General features: G+C 40.3%; 1 protein-coding gene across 1 annotated transcript in view; it reads left to right on the top strand.

The window, feature by feature from the left end:
* Window positions 1-12,381: 12,381 nt before the first annotated feature.
* LOC117412960 (PR domain zinc finger protein 1) overlaps window positions 12,382-19,584 on the top strand; it is a 28,422-nt gene continuing 21,219 nt past the window's right edge. Inside the window, exons 1-2 of the mRNA XM_034021624.3 lie at window positions 12,382-12,529; window positions 17,205-17,468. Of these exons, the coding sequence (XP_033877515.3) occupies window positions 17,292-17,468 (177 nt within the window). The 5' untranslated portion in view covers window positions 12,382-12,529; window positions 17,205-17,291. The remainder of the gene's footprint in view (window positions 12,530-17,204; window positions 17,469-19,584) is intronic.

The raw sequence follows: 19,584 nt of genomic DNA, 5'->3' as shown, positions 1-19,584 counted from the left end.
AGCTCAATTTGAAATTGCAGTGCATTCAAGTTGCCACATCTATTGCAAAAAGAAAAAACGACGACATGTACATGTTTTACCATTAACATATGGTATGCTATCAAAGCTCCTTCAGTTATGATCTGTTTGTAGCATTCGTAACACCTTTATAAAGGCTATACAGTAGTGTGCACATTTCTTAGAACACCTAAAGATTTGTCATTTATATCCTTTATATACTTACATGCATGAAAATTTCCGGTCAGGCATTCCTGTGTGAAAATGTTAGACCACTTTGTGCTTTAAACAACTTCTAAAAAGCCTCATGCATTTTACCATTTGTGGCTATGTGTTCCTTTTCTCTTACTATGTTAGATGGCTTGAGTGGTGACGTCAGAGCAGGGTGAAGCAGCTCACACACAGACAGACTGGGATATCACTGCCATGCTTTTATTAATAAATGAACAGAAATAAAAAGGGTTCAGCAAAATGGGAACACAGAACAAGCAAAACAAAATGGCACGTTGGCCAAAGAAAATAGACAAGAAAATAACTAAAACAAGTATCATGCTGGTTTTGAACCAGCACGCGTAGCAATTGTTTCTTTGTGTTTATTCTTGTATCTCCTCTTACTCCCGTTCTCTACTCCTAAACACTCTGCACGCCACACCAGGGAAGACTTGGGGTTTGATACAGCAAAGTTGCCCCAAACTTGGTCTCCCGGTCTCCTGGAACCATAAGCCGCTGTTCCTGAAAAAGTGGTTTTGTATTCCTCAGTTTTAGGAGATAATGCACATTGTTCACTTTATCAGTGTTTTTGTTTCACATTTTACAAGAATACCTATTAAGATAATATTTCCAGTGTGGGCTTTTGAGATAACAACTCAAGTTAAATAATGAACAAAGGCAGTGCACCATCCCAAAAATTCCCTCTCAAGTTCATGTATTTATACAAAAAACACTGGTACTTTAGATGCTGTGTTTCAAACCTGTACACTCATAAAAGTATAAAAAAGAAAAGAATCTGCACCACAATGAAGCAGCTTATAAATAGTAGCATATTTAATTTAAATAGTATATATATATATATATATATATATATATATATATATATATATATATATATATATATATATATATATATATATATATATATATATATATATATATATATATATATATATAATCACCAGAATAAAGGGGAAACCACTAATGATTTCCATTACACGAGAGTAGATGTTAAAACTTCATGCTGATTTGAACTCGGCTCTCGCCAAGATAAGCACCAACTAAGACGTAGCTTTACAGTAAACTAATGTGATCCATATGTGTCTCCATCCATTTACGTTTCCTTCCATATGATGATGTAGATATCCTTCTGTCTGGTGTTAATGGCTGAAGTGTAATGCTGGCTCCAGGGATCAGCTTATTTTGCCTCCCTGGCGTATCAGGACACACAACAGCTGCGATGCTGGCTCCGGGGATCAACCACAGTGCGGCATCCCCAGCGCATCAGCATGACAACCGTCTGGATTGAGCTAAGTAGGGTACATCTCTGGGGTCTTCAAGTGGGCACCTTCCATCCTCAGTGTTTCGTCGACTAGCCCACGACACCTCAAGAGGGCTCGACGGTGATTCTGGCATCCCAGCATCACCCCCCTCCGTCCCCCACTCAACTCAGCCCAGCTTACTTACCTGTACATCAGCGTTTCTTTCTTTCTATTGTGCTTGAGATCCCCAGCCAGAATCTTTCCGTCTCAACCACAGCCAGTTGCTGTTCCTCTCTGCTGCTTCAGATAAGTTCTTCACTGTGCGACGCAATTCTTGGCCACTGAATCTGACGTCTGTGAGAAACCGGGTTGTAGAGTGTGCCACAAATCCTCGACAACCCACTTCCACTGGGTAAACCCGGACTCTCCATCCTCGCTGTTCCACTTCAGTGGCTAGTTGAGCATACCGCAGTTTCTTCCTCTCATAGGCCTCATCTACAGCATCCTCCCATGGCACTGTTAACTCTACCAGGTGAACAAGGCGTGCTGATCCAGACCACAAGACAATATCTGGTCGAAGGTTAGTTGTGGCAACATCTGCCAGCATTTTCCAGTCTCTAGCAGCTTCCAGTTGTCCTGGGCGAGAATTGGTTTTAACACCTTTTCTTGGTGGTTGCTCTCCTGGGCGGAGGAATGTTGTCTTTTGTGTGTAATGTTTTGATGGAACAGGTGGCAACTTATTGGTCATGTTACGCTTGTCTTCCAATGCTAAGGCCAAACATCGCAGCACCTGGTCATGGCGCCAAGTAAACCGTCCTTGGCTAAGAACCACCTTACATCCTGTCAAAATGTGCCTTAATGTTGCAGGTGATGAACACAAAGGACATGAGGGATCCTCTCCTACCCAGAGGTTAATTAGAGGTAAGAAAATGGATTTGGAAATATTAGATATAAGAGATCAACCACACAACCAACCATAAAGATCAAATATTAACCTTTATTTAATCAGCAACTTTTAGGGTTTTTTTGTTTTGTTTATTTTGTTATGCCGTACAGACCCTGACTGTAGTGAAAGTCACACGTTCTCTAAGGTAATCTCCAGTTATTTTTAATCTAATAAGGTCCCCATCTGTCTTTGTCTCATACTCTGTCCAGCAAGGTAGATAGTGTACTCCTGTATCTCTGATGCATGCTAATCTCCTGCTTGTGCACGTGTTGCCTATTGTTACTGTCTGTCCTGTGGAAGCTGTAATATATGGAATAATCTCCTGACTACCAGCTGTTTACACCCTTTCTGTCTTCTCTTTCCCTGAAGAGGAGCTAAGCAAGTAACCAATGAGACTCACTATGGCCGCGTAGAAGACCTTTCTTATTGGGTAGCGTGTAACTGGGGGCAGGTTACTACATACTTCACAAACAACAAGAATGGATAAGGAAAGGCAACACAAAAATAAGTCATTTTGTGTTTTTATGACAGATGGGCTTGAGTGAAGGAGGGGTGTTGTGTTTGTTATTGTCCTTCTCAGGGGTCAGCTGCCTCTTTTAAATTAAAATCTGTGTCTGTAAATGCAGCCGTGGACCACTCCAAAGTAAAACAAAAGAATACAAATAAAATAAAAGCAAGTCCAAAGCACACTATCGTTGCCATGTGCTACAGCCACTAAGTGCAATCTCTGGTCCTTGGTCCTGCTTCTCCTTTGCTCGTCTTTTGCAGCACTCAGTCACAGCAGCACTCTCTGTCTCAGCAGCACTCAGTCTCAGCAGCACACTCTGTCAGCAGCACTCTCTGTCTCAGCAGCACTCTCTGTCTCAGCAGCACTCTCTGTCTCAGCAGCACTCAGTCACAGCAGCACTCTCTGTCTCAGCAGCACTCTCTGTCTCAGCAGCACTCTCTGTCTCAGCAGCACTCTCTGTCTCAGCAGCACTCAGTCACAGCAGCACTCTCTGTCTCAGCAGCACTCTGTTTCAGCAGCAAACAGTCTCAGCAGCACTCTCTGTCTCAGCAGCAATCAGTCTCAGCAGCACTCTGTCTCCGCAGCACTCTCTGTCTCAGCAGCACTCTCTGTCGCAGCAGCAATCAGTCTCAGCAGCACTCTCTTTCAGCAGCACTCTCTGTAAGCAGCACTCTCTGTCTCGGCAGCACTCTCTGTCTCAGCAGCACTCTCTGTCAGCAGCACTCGGTGGTTCTCCGGTCTCTGACATCCCTGAACACCTGCTGCACTGAACTGTTGACCCTGGTCCAGAACCTTCCTGAACACCGTTACAGCACACCCAGGGTCATTATAATATCTTCATGTGTGTCGTTTTCAGAGTGCTGTCTTGAGAGAATCTAAGGGCTGCAACTCAAACAACCGACTAGTCTGCTACACTCACAATAGAAAAGACATTGTTACAAAAGCTGTACAAGACCTGGGCTAAAATTTGTAGTTTTATCAGGACATCAGATGGAAACAGAGCAGAAGACATGCTCCGGGTCTGGGTCTGGGTGATGTATTATGCTGGCTTGGGATGAAATATGGTTCAGGTCAACAGTCCCTTGTAAAATTTTACTACAGTAAATCTGCACAATAATTTTGCAGTTTTTTATGCTTTTGCCATGGTTATACTATACTTTTACCATTGTTTACCACGGTTTGTCGTAATTTTGAATAAGCTTTACTTTTACCTCCCTGGGCTTTACAGTGCTTACCTATGCTGTACCATGCTTTCACTGTGCTTTATTACACTTGCTATGCTTTTACTGAGGGACACTTGTTGCTGCTTCCGTTTTTATGTGGTTTTGTAAATATGTTTTGACTTGAGCTGTCTTGTTGCTTCTCTTGTTCCCTTAAACTCGCTGATGAACCAATACCATGAGAAGTACAAGGGTCAAGGTCTCTGCATTTTTACGCAAAAATAATTTCTGCTTCACTTTCATTTACCCAGGAGGAACTGCTTCACTGTCAGTATATACTGTGGTCCCATTCTACCAGCGACCGCCTCATACCATTGGAGTTGCCATGGCGCTACCGTTGCCCTTTAGCACTAAAGGGGTTAAAGAGACTACCTTACTCTATAGGCACTTAAAAAAAAAAAACAATAGAGAAGACATTGTTAGAAAAGCTGTACAAGACCTGTGCTAAAGTGTGTAGTGTTATCAGGACATCAGATGGAAACAGTGCAGAAGACATGGTCTAACAATCTGGCTTAAAGGAGTGCTAAACAGTGCTGTCAGTTTTTTCTTACCTCTTAATACCATTGTTACTGCCCTTACTTTTATTCGCATTTGTTTCTTGCCTTTTTACAACCCTGTAGAGAAAATGCAGCATCCTGGTACCTGTGCTGTAGCCCACATGGTCTGATTGCTGCAAGACCATTGGTGTTGGTTTGAACTGGAACGCATGAAATAATTAGGGATCAGGAAGCAGAAGCTGTGTTTAATATTGTCATTGAAATATCAGCGTCTTCCTAATTGCAGTATAATATAAATCTTCAACAGAAGAAATGAAGGAACAGTGGTAATATTGCTAGTGCTAAGAGGTATGAAAATGGATTTAAAAAAAAGACTGGTGAGAATGGAATATGGCTCTCGTGAATGGGTCTGTGTAATTAAACATTGACGTCTGATGGAGAGGTTAGTACCTGCTAGATAATTGACTGCAATAGCAGTTAGGAGAAATGACCGCTATGCAGGATATTAATGCTACAGTATCAACCCAATACATGTTTTCTCTGTGAAGACATTTTTTTGAATGAGTTTTATTTTGGTCTGGATTGCATAGACTGATTCAAATGTGTTTCAGAGGGAGTGTTTCAAAATGTTTCTGTTAGCAATTAGAGAACAAAGATAATCATACAGCACTGGTGGATAGTGAGAACATAAGAACATAAGAGATTCTAGAAAGATAAAAGGCCATTCGGCCCACCTATGCTCGCTTGCTTAATGCAAGCGTGGTCCGTTAACACTCAGGAGAAGAAAAACAAAAAAAACCCGAACCAGGTTAGTAGGGGAAATGAAACCTCCGGGAATCCGTGGCTAAACGGACCAGCCTCCCTCCAGACGGCTAGCTAAAGGTCTTATTACGGTCACAGAGAGGATTGTACAGTACTGTTCATGACAGCATCCAGTCTATTCTTGAAGGATCGGATAGTCTCTGCTTCAACAACTCTGTCCGGCAGCCTGTTCCAATGGTTCAACACCCTTTCTGTGAAAAAGCTCCTTCTCCCCTCGGTTCTGAATATGCCCTTCTTCAGCTTCCACCTGTGGCCCCTGGTTCTGTTCTCTGTGACCTGTAAAAAAATAATTCTCAGCACTTACTTTGTTAAACCCCTTGACAATTTGAAATACCTCTATTAGGTTGCCTCTGGCTCTCCTTTCTAGGCTTTACAGATTCAGCTCTTTCAGTCTATCTTCATATGACATACCCTTCAATCCTGGAATTAATCGTGTTGTTCTACTGTGTACTCTCTCCAATGCCTCAATGTCTTTGTTATGATATGTGGACCAGAGCGGTACACAGTATTCTAGGTGTGGTCGTACCAGTGCATTATATCATTTTAATATTACTTCTCTAGATTTTAATTCAACTGTCTTAAATATATAACCTAACATTCTATTTGCCTTTTTTATACCTTCTCTGCACTGTCTTGGTTTAAGAGACTTCATGCACTGCTACCCCCAAGTCCTTTTCATACACAGCCTCCTCTATTTCATTACTGTTCATGCTGTACTTGCCTATAATGTTTTTGTTCCCTATGTGCAAGACTTTACATTTATTCACATTTCAGTAGTTCGGGACAAACACCAATCACAAAATGTTTTAGTACAAATATTTATTGTAGAGAATGCGGAGTATGCGATTTAACAGAAGTATGCTGTATATACACATTCATTTGGCATCAAACCTAACTTGGTTTGAGGGTTCGCTGCCTGGCCAACTGGACGAGGCTGAGACCCCCATTTGATAAAACATAAAAACTGTTATTAAGAAAGGTGGAGATGGGGAGGTGGTGGGTTACGATGAAATCAAAACGCAACTGAGAGAAGTGAAGAGGGTATTTATAGTGCTAACAATTTAAATTAGCTAATGTGTAAATTGAATGATTCAATTTGGTGATGCAGAGATTGGTGTCTGACCCTCCTCCCGAACTTTAATTATAAATTTCATTAAATTTCATCTGCCATGTGTCAGCCCAAGCTTGAATTTTGTCAAATCTCTTTGTATTATTGAAGTTGCTGATTGGGAGTTGGCTACCCCTCCCAGTTCTGTGTCGTCTGCAGATTTGCATAGTTTACTGATTATGTCTTGGTCCAAGTCATTTATATAGATTAAGAATAACAATGGTCCCAATACTGATCCCTGTGGTGCCCCACTTGTTATTTTACTCCAGTTTAATAACTCTCTGCTTTCTATCTTGTAACCTGTTATGAATCCATGCTGCTACTTTACCATTTATTCCTACTGATTTAATCTTATATAGCCTTTCGTGCTGAACTTTGTCAAATCTAAGTAGATTATGTCATAGGAGGCAGTGTGGTCCAGTGGTTAAAGTCCAGGGCTTGTAACCAGAAGGTCAGTGGTTCAAATCCCACCTCTGCCACTGACTGACTCACTGTGTGACCCTGAGCAAGTCACTTAACCTTCTTGTGCTCCGTCCTGCGGATGAGGTGTTAAATCAGTGTCCTATTGTAAGTGACTCTGCATATAAAGTGCTTTGTGATGGGGGTCCACTATGAAAGGTGCTATATAAAAATAAAGATTATATTATACGCACCATCCTTGTCTACTCTAGTAGTCACCTCTTGAAAGAAATCTAGTAAATTAGTTAAACAAGATCTACCCTTCCTAAAGCCATGTTGGCTGTCACTTATAATGTTGTTACAATATAAATAGTCCTCCATTTTGGTCCTTATTATAGTTTCCATGATTTTACATAAGATTGATGGTCTGTTGTTCCCAACAGACTTCTAATCATCGCTTGTCGTCTTGGCCCTGCGCGTGGTAGTATTTCCGAGAAAACTACCTTAGAGGCTCTGCTTTTAATCCTTTGCCTTAGCTCTATACATTTATTTTGCAGAGCCTCCTGACTCTGTTTACCTATGTTGTTTGTTCCTACATGAACAACAACAACTGGATCCTTCCCTGCCCAGACCAAGAGCCTGCCCACCCGTGTGGTGATATCACGCACCCGGGCACCAGGTCACGACTCAGGATCACAGCTGCACACCTGACTATCTATGTTCCTAATGATTGAGTCTCGTATGACTATTGCTGCCCTTTTTGAATTTCCCCTGTGGGGCTGTGGTTCCGCACCACACCCTCCACTGTGCTTGCTGTGTCCGGTAAGGCCGTCTCTCCGAAGGGAGCAAACCTGTTGGAAACACTCAGCTCTGCAGTGGCTGTTTTGGCAGAGGGTGCACTCCTTTTCCTTCTATTCCGTCCCACTGTAACACAGTGCTTTGTGATTTAATCTGACTTGATACAGCACAGTTCCAATGTTGTGTAACTTGAATAGTCTAACAAATGTAATTCTTTCCATGTTATTGTTGTTGTCCAAATAATTTCAGTTCAAACAAACACAAAACCAAACAATAATCCTCTACCGCTTACTTTAAATGTGTAAAAACAATTATTTACAGGATTATTTTTTCATTGTTGTTTTTTTCAAGCCCTCCGGGACACTGTAAACAAGCAGAGAGGATCAAACAGCTGCTTCCTGCTGCTGTATTTCATGACTTCCTGCTTTCTGAAAATGTCTAAAAATAGAGGCCCTGGCCGTGTCTATTCCACTTGCTTGGGTGTTGCTGGGGATTCCTGGGGTCTTGAATGGCTGGAGGTATCAGCCACTTACAGGCCAGAAAGCCTGGGGGGAAAAGTAAACACAAGAGGTTTAATCCTCTTTACTTTCAGACCTCTGACCGACAGCTGTTTATTGTTTACTATCAAGAGACTGAGACCAAGACATAGGGAAAGCGTGACTGTCTATGAAGTGGAAATACAAAGAAGCGGCACACCCTGCTGCAGCTTCACACACAGCTCTGTGCCTCACACACAGCTCTGTGCCTCACACACAGCTCTGTGCCTCACACACAGCTCTGTGCCTCACACACAGCTCTGTGTCTCACACACACCTCACACACAGCTCTGTGTCTCACACACAGCTCTGTGTCTCACACACAGCTCTGTGCCTCACACACAGCTCTGTGTCTCACACACACCTCACACACAGCTCTGTGTCTCACACACAGCTCTGTGCCTCACACACAGCTCTGTGTCTCACACACACCTCACACACAGCTCTGTGTCTCACACACAGCTCTGTGTCTCACACACAGCTCTGTGCCTCACACACAGCTCTGTGCCTCACACACAGCTCTGTGCCTCACACACAGCTCTGTGTCTCACACACAGCTCTGTGCCTCACACACAGCTCTGTGTCTCACACACACCTCACACACAGCTCTGTGTCTCACACACAGCTCTGTGCCTCACACACAGCTCTGTGCCTCACACACAGCTCTGTGTCTCACACACAGCTCTGTGTCTCACACACAGCTCTGTGCCTCACACACAGCTCTGTGTCTCACACACAGCTCTGTGCCTCACACACAGCTCTGTGCCTCACACACAGCTCTGTGTCTCACACACAGCTCTGTGCCTCACACACAGCTCTGTGACTCACACATTATATGTACTGTAAGTTGTTTCTTATTTTCCCCTGCCAAGCGGATGTAATGGAGGCGGTTATCCACCTGTATGTCACACTTTAACATATACTGTAGCTGGAGAGCTGCTTATCCAAATGTCATTAAACTTGGTGTTAACACTATTTAGCATTAAAAAGTGATTCAGTATCATCAGCCAATCAGCTTCCAACCCTAGCGGGCTTCTAATAGCCAGTAGATGCCGCTGGAACGCCACTGGGGACACAGGGGGGTGTCTGTCTGCCCATACTTCCGTCCATCTCGCTTACACTTTTGCATATATCTGGGGAAGTACTCACGGAATGCAATTGTCATGAAACTTGGTAGTAACATTATTAGCTTATTAAGAATATAGAGTCCCTTTCACACTGGCATGCTCTACCCGGGTCGGATCCTACTCACGTCAGGACCTGTTGGCTATGCGATTTCACACTTTTTTTGATAATAAAAATAATTCTAATAGTTCACCCATTCTAACATTCTTAATAACTTGTGCTAAACAAGGTCCTCAGCACATTTCATCACAATTGAACATTCTAAAATGTGTTCTCCATACAGACAGACTGACGGACAGACATGGGGGCAATTACTGAGAAGTATTTGTTCAGACAAAGAGTAAGCTTCCTTATTTTCGGTCATTTCTCAGAATAGAGAACCAACAGACAATTATTTTCTAAACTGATCTTGCAGAGAAAGTTTAAAAACCTGTGGGTCTCACTGTAATGTGAAGACATCAGCGTTAATGATGTCATCTCTATACACACCAGGAACTCAGATAACACATTGCCGTGGTTTCCAGGGAAAAATAAAAATGTGTCAATTTTTTCTCACACTTTTTTGGTAGTATCTTTCGGGTAATTTGGTTTCCAAGTAGTTTTCTTTTAGGGAGAGAATCCGTGTCCAATTCCCAGCTATGCAATTGCAAATCTGACATTTCTTGTTCTTCGTAGATGCTACTTAAGGCTAGTGTACAATGAATTGTATCTTGCTAAGGGACAGAAAAGTCTAGGCTTAAAGCATTCAACTATCCAATGACCAAACACCAAGATAACAAAAGTGTAAAGGAGGAAAAAAATATCTTTCTGTGCTTTGCAAAGGGCTTTGCTATTTATGTATTTATTTATTCTTTGCAAAGGGCTGCATTTTTTTATTATTAACTTCAGTATTGTTTATAACCTTGCTTATAAAACAAAATCAACTATAAAGCACTATCATTTTATGAGTTAAATGGCAATAATTTAAAAATGAATAAATGGTGTCACATAAGAAAACAATTACTGAATGAAGAGGTCTCTAAACCCCTCGTACTGCGTGCTTATTTTGTCCTATTTGGGCAAAGAAGCTGCCAGGGCTACTTCCAGCAGATCTCAGTAGTTAATAATGAATTGCTTGGTACGACCTTCAGTTATAATACAAAGTTGTACAAGTTTATGATACAAACGGGATCCTCTCTGCTGAAGTGTCGTGAATAAGGTATGACTTTCAGACATGTTTCTATGCAAAAAAAAAAACATAGTTTTTGGTCAATCTGCTCATCTTTTTTGAGAAGGCGAATAACACACCGTTTTAAGTGGTGCCATGTTTTGACCGCACACTTCCTATATGTGCTACATCACATTCCCACGGAAACTGAGAGAAAATTTTGAGTTTCGAAATTGCATGGAAACCCGCCAATGTTGTGACATACTGGGCCCCAAAACCTTGACAACTATGGTAAATGCATAGTAGAACCATGGGGAAAGCATAGTGAGACTGCAAAATGACTGTGCAAGATACTTTTATAAGAGCTTTAGGTTAAACGGTGCTTTGAAAAATGAGAATCAACCACCCAACTCTCTAAAATAGCTGACAAAGTTTTGAGAACCGCAAACTTGATTTTTATTAATCAAAATAGGCTTTTAAAAATATTTTTCTAAAACATTCCTTTCTGTTTTGGGAACAGGGCGCATTGACTCTAACAGGGCAATCTCGAAACTGACCTTGAAAAGATAGCTTACCTGGAGTGAGGAGGGCTTTATCAAAGCTCCCTGGGGTATCTACTCATGGATACAACAGTGTTCAATAAACACACAAGCGGCCTGCTTGTGGTCAATCTAACAGCAATGTTCACCCCAGCAGCACACACCAGCGCTGTATTCACCATGCTGTGTACGCCACAGTTAAAATAAAACCAACATAAGATAAGATGGCCCAGAACACTGATAGCTTAAAGATAACATGTTGATAATATGTATGTCTTTGATACAGTTCTTTTTGTTGCTATGCGTTTGATCACCGTTTCTCATAAATTAGGAACACATTTCAATGTACGCAAATTAAGAGAATCGTTTTATTGGAAAGAAACAAGCTGTTGCTAAAAGAAAGCATGCATTAATTAATGTGTTAATATATACTTCATTAGAGCAGCCAAATCGCATGAAGTCTCATCAAGCTTGACAAGCAGGTTCATTCAATGGGAATGACTTTAAGCTGCTGCAGCTCCAAGCTCTGTGCAAAGAGACCATGCTGTGCAGTTCTCACTTGTTCACCAAGCAAAAGGACTGCTGCTTGTGCTGTTGTCTAGGCTGGAGACCAAGGGAGAACAATACGTTACCCCAATCAAACGCCTTGTTTACTAAGTCACTGTGATTAGCCCCGACTTCAAAAATATTTGATAAAGAGAGACAGGTGCTTTTTCCAGATATTTTCTTTTCACTACCAACAGAGACTGGGTGGGGTTTTTGTTCTTTCCCTTGTGCTACGACTTCCAGCTCTGTTATGAATAACATCCCCGGGTCCTTTTTATTTTTTCTTTAGGAAGATTTCAGAGAAGTTTCTACAGCAGTTGGTTCCGGAGTTGCCTGGCAACCGCTGTTGTCAACTTGACCTGGTCTATTTTTCTTATGTAGGCCAAAGAAAGTGGAGCATTGTGTGCGCATTGGTTCTAATGTAGGTCAGCTGTGTAGAACCTGGTAATTGCAGGGGTTAAGGTCAGGGAGAAACAAGAACTGGCAGGCGGTTCGTTGAAAGAATCAGCCTGCTTTATTGTTGTCCTGGCAGACTCTAAATCCTTCCATCTGGAAGGCTGATTTTTTGTCTGGGTGTTTTTTTTTTCTCTGGGTGACCATCAATTGGTTCACCTGTTGTTACCCATGGTCCCGTGGTGGTGGGTTTAACCAATCGGGAAAGAGCATGCGCTCAAAACCGCGATGGGATTGATGTTTGGAGTCGAGGGGTTGGCACCGCGTGACGCGTGGATATTCGAAGACAGGAAAGTTGTTTGACAGTCTGGCGCTCGACAAGTGCCAATGAGGATGGGTTTATGAGGAGCGTAGGGGTATGGCAGGACAAGTGGAAGAAGTGACAATCCTAGTGCAATGAGCAACTAAGCAAGAAGGTAAGTGACATGTGTGTTTCTATTTTGGGTCAGGACTGGGAATTAATATGAATTATTGTGGATTGGTGAATTTAAGGTAACACTTTACATTATGTGTCTCTAATTACTTTCTATTTGCATAATAGTTAGTAAATAAATGTGTACTTACACATAATTACAATGGAGTTTTGCAGTTACAATGCACTTAATGTGTAAATCTTTTTGCACAGTATATGTAAGCACACAATTGTATTAGAAAAGGGTTAGGGTTCGGGTTACAGCATTAAAACATGTGTACATGCTGATAAAAATAATGACATTTGTGGCAATAATAATAATAATAATAATAATAATAATAATAATAATAATAATAATAATAATAATAATAATAATTATTCAGAGGACTTGGATTGCACGTTAATAATAACCATGGCCATACAGGTTATTATTTATTCATCAAACTACACAGGTTTTTCAGAAGTCAAAGTTCATAAGATGGTTTTTTAAACAGTGTTTAGTGGTTAATACTTAGTGGTTAAGTTTTATCTTAAAGTTACAGCGTGCCACCATAGAATCAGCAAGTGACTTTATCTTATTCAATCGTATAGAAGAACTTGTTTAAAAAATATCTCCAAATACTTGCTGAACCTACTTATTGATGTTGCAGTCACCATTTACCATTTACTACATGCACTGAGCACAGGATCCTGTGATTTTTGAGAATGGAACTCTGTGCATTAACAACCTGTATTTAACAGTTGTTTTGGGGGATCTAATAATTATAAATGTGTAGCTACAGTGTAGTTAATGTATCTGTATTTTGTGTATCATATTTTTATTTTAGATCCCCACCCTGCTATGAAACTTTATTCACTGTATATAAATTACAAAGAAGCAATGAGAGCTAAATATGCTGATATATAGAAATCTATATATAGAAGACCAGTTCAAAACTGCACTGCAAACATCAGATCCTGGTTTGAGTAGTGGTTAGGGCTCTGGACTCTTGACCGGAGGGTCGTGGGTTCAATCCCAGCTGGGGGACACTGCTGCTGTACCCTTGAGCAAGGTACTTTACCTAGATTGCTCCAGTAAAAACCCAACTGTATAAATGGGTAACTGTATGTAAAAATAATGTGATATCTTGTAACAGTTGTAAGTCGCCCTGGATAAGGGCGTCGGCTAAGAAATAAATAATAATAATAATAAAATAATAATTGAAATGGGCTTACATTTGTTCAAAGACACTAATAACAATGTTACTGCAGTAGAATGAATCAGATTTGTATGTTATGTTTTGTTTTATTCAGGGTGCCCAGATTTCCAAAGCATTTCGGTTCACATTTGTTGTATACTGTTGGATATTTGGTGTCCTAACCTTGGCTCTTTATTCGTTATTTTAGCAGTGTCAGTATAGAGCTCCCTTGATGATTTGATAGTTCACGGATTGGGTTCATTCTTGGGTAGGTTATATTGACAGTACAGTCCCATCTCTTACTGCATAACAGCCTTCGCTACTTCACTGTTTTCAATATATTTCTTATGTATAAATCAGATAGCAAAATAAAAGGGAACACTGTATTTAGATCAACTGAATAGACCTCTTCTGGATGTATTCCTTAAAGGACTGAAACACAGTTCTAACTTTGGCTTTTGTTAAAAAGCAGTCCCATACAGGAACATAATTCAACCTGGCTTGGCTGTACCAGAATTAGCCTGTGTTCCAGATTTAGAACAGTCCTGAACTCTATCCATATAAGCTCCTTTCTTTCCTACAGAAGTGGATAAAGAGACAAACACTGTCCATTTTAATTACAGAGATGTTATCTTCATATCTGCTATTGAAAAGAACCACCTAACAAAAATCACAGCAGCTGAGATACATTTCTCATTTCTAATTCTGCATACAAACTCAATTGCAAAACGCTTGTGTGTTATATTGAAAAGCTGGGAGTGATTGCCCTTAGTTATTTTGACAGCATCATTATTATTATTTGTTTATTTAGCAGACGCCTTTATCCAAGGCAACTTACAGAGACGGGTGTGTGAACTATGTATCAGCTGCAGCGTCACTTACAACTACGTCTCACCCGAAAGACGGAGCACAAGGAGGTTAAGGGACTTGCTCAGAGTCACACAATGAGTCAGTGGCTGAGGTGGGATTTGAACCGGGGACCTCATGGTTACAAGACCTTTTCTTTAACCACTGGACCACACAGCCTCCTCATTACTATCGTTGTATCTGTGTATCTGTTTTACTTGTTGTTTTACTAGGTTGTACTTGATTTGGTTTCATTGTAAAGGCTTTTCAAGTTAATTCAATCAAGTGCCTCCTAGCTGTATAAAAAGGAGTCACTGGAGGCTGGGTCTGTTTTCATTTGAATTCTGGCTTTTTGTAAGGAGACAAAAATCTATCAGAGCTTGAATCTTTTATTGATTTGTTTGTTCTGGGATTGTCTAAAAATCTTCTTCTAGGCTTTGATATGCTGAGGCATTGTAAGAACTGCTCAAATCTAGTAAAGCACTGGTGTGAATCCAGCTGCTCAGCACAAACCTTCCTTATTGAAACGGTCTTGTGAGCTCACTTCAAAATGCATGGCCAGTCACGTGCTCATGTCACAAAGAGTGAGAAGCAGGAGACAAGGGGAGTAGGACTGTACAAGCATGAGTGGACAATACAGAATGGATTTGAATTGTTGGTGTTTACATGGCTTCTTACCTGCAGCTGTAGCCTTTCACCGTTACACCTTTGTTAGAATATTTGCAATTATGAACAATTGACTATTGTGAATTTGCTAACTGTAGTTTCTTTGATGAACAGATGGTTTTCTGATGTGGAAATTCAACAATGACATCAAATGGTGATAATGAATACATTTCAGTTCAGTTCAAGTGGATGGCTCAAAGTAAAGACTATGGGGTAGATGTACTAAGATGGACCAGTCGCAGCACAAACATACCGTAATTTGCATTTGTTATGACAATTCACAAAAAATATGTTAATGAAGAGAGCCGCAATATACTAATTTAAATATTATTTGCGTCATCTTAGCAAGATCTCTAGCGAGAGTTGTGCGACATTTATTCAAATAAAATAGCAGCAGTTGAGTTGTGGTTTGCTGCAGCAGAGAGTGCCCGAAGGATAACATCTATACATGCAAGTGTGCAAGAATCAAAATAACATTGTTTTTGTTAAATGTAAATGTCATCTTTACAATGCATTCTGTTCCATCTTCATTTTCGTATTTTAATACTGTTTTATATATATATATAAAAATGAAAGGCAGTTTAATCCCATCAGATTCTATAGTGGGGCCCCAACCTTCACCCCCCAAAAGCTTTTCATAATCATACAGCAGTCCCTCGCTAAATCGGACATGTTTATCTGACATAAGGAGGTGTCGAGTTTAAAAACAATACAATAATATCGCACACGCATACATTTATAGTGCTCAATGCATTTTAAATATAAATCATTGGGCAGGCTACACATTACATTATGTAAAAATATAAATCTGTACAGTAGGTCTATACAGTATACAGTACAGTAGTAAAATCAAATGAATACCTAGCACACTTTCTTTTTACTTTAGCCTACTGGTAACACAAAATAAGTCATGCTGCTGCATTTTACACATTGGTGTAAAAAGCGAATAAAAGATTATTTTAAATTTAAACTAAATGATTTTACATTTTTTATTTCATTTTAATTATTATTATTTTTAACTTGGTCTATACAGACGCTCAGAATGAGCTGGAGGGGTTAAGTGGCACATGTGTGCAGTCTATTGCTCCCAACATGCTGGGAAAACCAGAAATGTCATAGAAATTTGTTTTCAAGGCTTTTTCAAAAAATTAGGTACTTGGGTGTTCATCTAAAAAATGCATTGAGCACAACTGGCAATACACGAGAAAAAGCGGACTGGGAAATACAAACAACAATTGCAACTGGTTGAAACATGCTTTCAAAAGTTCTTAACAAATTGATGCTATTGTAAGTGTCGCAATTGCCCACAGCTCTAGTACATCTCATTACAATATTTTTGATCATTTGCACTAACTCCACCCTGTTTTTGTGAATTTCTGCAGGAACGCCCAGAATGACATATTAATTTAAGGCTAAAGCACAAATAAGAACTGCAGCTGCAAAGCATTTGTTAAAATGATGCTAATAGCGTTACATTTGTTTAGTACATTTCATAAGAACATAAGAAGAACATAAGAAAGTTTACAAACGAAAGGAGATCTTGCTTGTTTGGTTGTTAGTAGCTTATTGATCCCAGAATCTCATCAAGCAGCTTCTTGAAGGATCCCAGGGTGTCAGCTTCAACTGGTTTGCATGTGGCTTGCTACGACTGCGACAGATTGCAACACTTACATCTACCCCTATATTGGTTCCGTTACAGTATCTTGACAAGGGAGGACAAGGCATACAGACAGCCACAGGGCAATACTATAGGTCCTCTATGTAACATCATTGTTTTCTAGTTATGGGTGCATTTTTATAGTTTTATGTACATGTTATGTGTTCTTGTGGCCAATGTAGTTATGGATAAATAACTACAGAATACCTGTTTTATTTGCAGCAATAGTTTCTATTTTTTTTTTTTTTGACTTTCCAGAAATTGCTGAGGGCCAGTTCCTAGAAATTCTCTCTTCTCAGGCTGTTAATCCTTCTTATCCTTATCTCTTGCAGGAGTTCTGATGTTTTTTTTTTACGCCAGGGGCAGTAATCTGAGAGCTTTAAAACAAGAAACCAAAAAGAAATAAGCAATCCATCAGCATGAGAATGAAGGGGGAGATCGCAGACATGAGCGAATGGCGGGAGGCGGAGTTTGCACAGAACTGCACATACATCGTCAACGACCAGCCATGTGACCTGCTCAAGAGTGACAGCGCCCCCCGCGCTATGACCTCCATACCCCGCAACCTGAGCTTCAAGCACAACCAAGCCGGTGAAGTAAGTCTGCTCTTCTATTATACAGCAGGGATGGCCAGCCTTGATCCTGGAGAGCTGCAGGGTCTTCTGGTTTTCAACTTTTCTTTCCAGGTCTTTCACCATTGATGTTTTAAAGATACCCAGGAAATCTGCAGGATTGTGGCTCTCCAGGACCAGAGCTGGTCATCCCTGTTATACAGAATATGATATTATATTGTAATACATTACATCATTTACCAACACTATCTTTAGATTTTTTATAAATCTTGAAGCCACTCTTAGCCAGTTAAACCGATTTTAGAACATTCCAGTACATTCATGGATGCCCGACTACCAACTGACAAACATTCTAATGACACGGGAACAGCATTAATTATACATTGCATTCTTTTTTCAATTCGGTCATGATCTCTAGCGGTCAAAGAGTTTCCTGTCGTTTTGCAATTTGGGGAGACTGGCCTTGCCCTCTTGCCCACCCAAGGTGTTCACTAAAAGAGACTCTAGTACCGTAAGAGTACCGTTTTTACTGTAACTTCTACTAAAAAAACCAATAAGGTCTGTTTCTGATAATGAGCACAGGAAACTATGACTGTAGTAAATGAATTCAGGTGTGTTATTGACCTTTTAAAATGGCTCGTTATTATTTAGAAAATGTGGTTTTCCTGATTGGAATGAAATGAGATCTGCACCATTGGGTCTACTCTGTAACCTCCTATTTGAAGAGTATGTTGTCCCTGCAGTTCCATCAGGGCTAGAAGCTTCACAGGCGATTAAGAGCCCCCAATGCAATCAAGTACATTCTGTATTTACCAAGCTTCTGTAGAGCCGGCTAAATAGAATATATTCCACTTTCAGTGAAATGAGCTTGCGTCAAGTGATATCTCATTTCGAGACCTCTTCTGCTTAGTTCCTGACTTGGACTGCAACCAGAACGGACAATGAAGAGTTTTCCTAAACAGTATCATCATTTATTTCAAGGATTTCCATCCGTTATAGAAGTGCTAACCAAGATTTTAAAATCCATGTTCTCACTTGTTGTTAGTACGAGAAACATCATGTCTGTGCTGTATTCATTCTGATGAGAATCTGAACACACAAAACATGAAGGATTCATTTAACTGCTGCTTCCTGGTAGCTAAGCACTTCAGGAATATCCCAAAGTAAAAATAAATGACAAACCAAAAACCCAAAGATCTTTAACAGAAGAAAAGGGGGTGATGATAATGTTGCTCATGCTGAGGAAATGGATTTTTAAAATGTTATCTGTCACTATTTTAAATGCAATTGAAATGGATGGAAACAGGGCCTGTATTTTAGGGTTACATCCTGCAGACAAAAACATAAGCTGCTTTACTCTGTTCACAGTTCTGGGTCATTTGACACTATTGATGGAATCAGCTTAGAGGCTGAGCTAAGCACCATGGTACAAAAAAGTGTAGATACAAAGACTTTGATAGTCTTAAAAAGATTGACCATTTTATCATCAGAGTTACCACTACAATCCAAATAATAATAGGTGGTGGACAATTGCTCAACACGCTGAAATGTAATGTCTATTCATGCATAACCTGTTTTCTTGGTGTGGCAACCGTGTATGCAAAACCCAGACAGGGAAGTGTTAGCTAATATGTTTTGTAATTCTGTAAACTTGGGGTAGAAAGGCTTATGATGTAATGCCAGTAACACGGTGCAAAGCCCACTGCAAGGCACATACTAATATCTTATTTCTACGTGTGTGTGTGTGTTGACACATTTCACCTCACTGGCAGTTCAGGAAAGGCAATCTTTGAATGGTACTGCTATGCTAAACGTATTACAAAGATTGCATCATGCATGATTTAACCAAGGCACAGCATTCCAGTGCTTTAGGTGAGTCAGATCAGATCGACCCATCCTGACTGAAACAGCCTTGAATCAGGGAGATGCATCTTTTATATATTACAGATTAGTCATTTGAGGTGGGTCACAGTAACACTATGAGCATTCATTTCTCTTGAGTGCACCTGCAATAAAGCCCACTTCCCCTCATGAAAGTCTCACTTTTTCTTTTTTAACTGCGGGCAGTTTTGTGAAAGTTCACTACTTTTTTTGGGTCTAATTTCTAGAGCTTTGTGGTAATCGCAGGGTTGGGGGTGTT

The sequence above is a fragment of the Acipenser ruthenus genome, chromosome 23 (assembly GCF_902713425.1).
Source record: "Acipenser ruthenus chromosome 23, fAciRut3.2 maternal haplotype, whole genome shotgun sequence".
Lineage (NCBI taxonomy): Eukaryota > Metazoa > Chordata > Actinopteri > Acipenseriformes > Acipenseridae > Acipenser > Acipenser ruthenus.
Note: the sequence above shows the minus strand (reverse complement) of the source record. Positions and strands in the feature narration are given on the sequence as shown.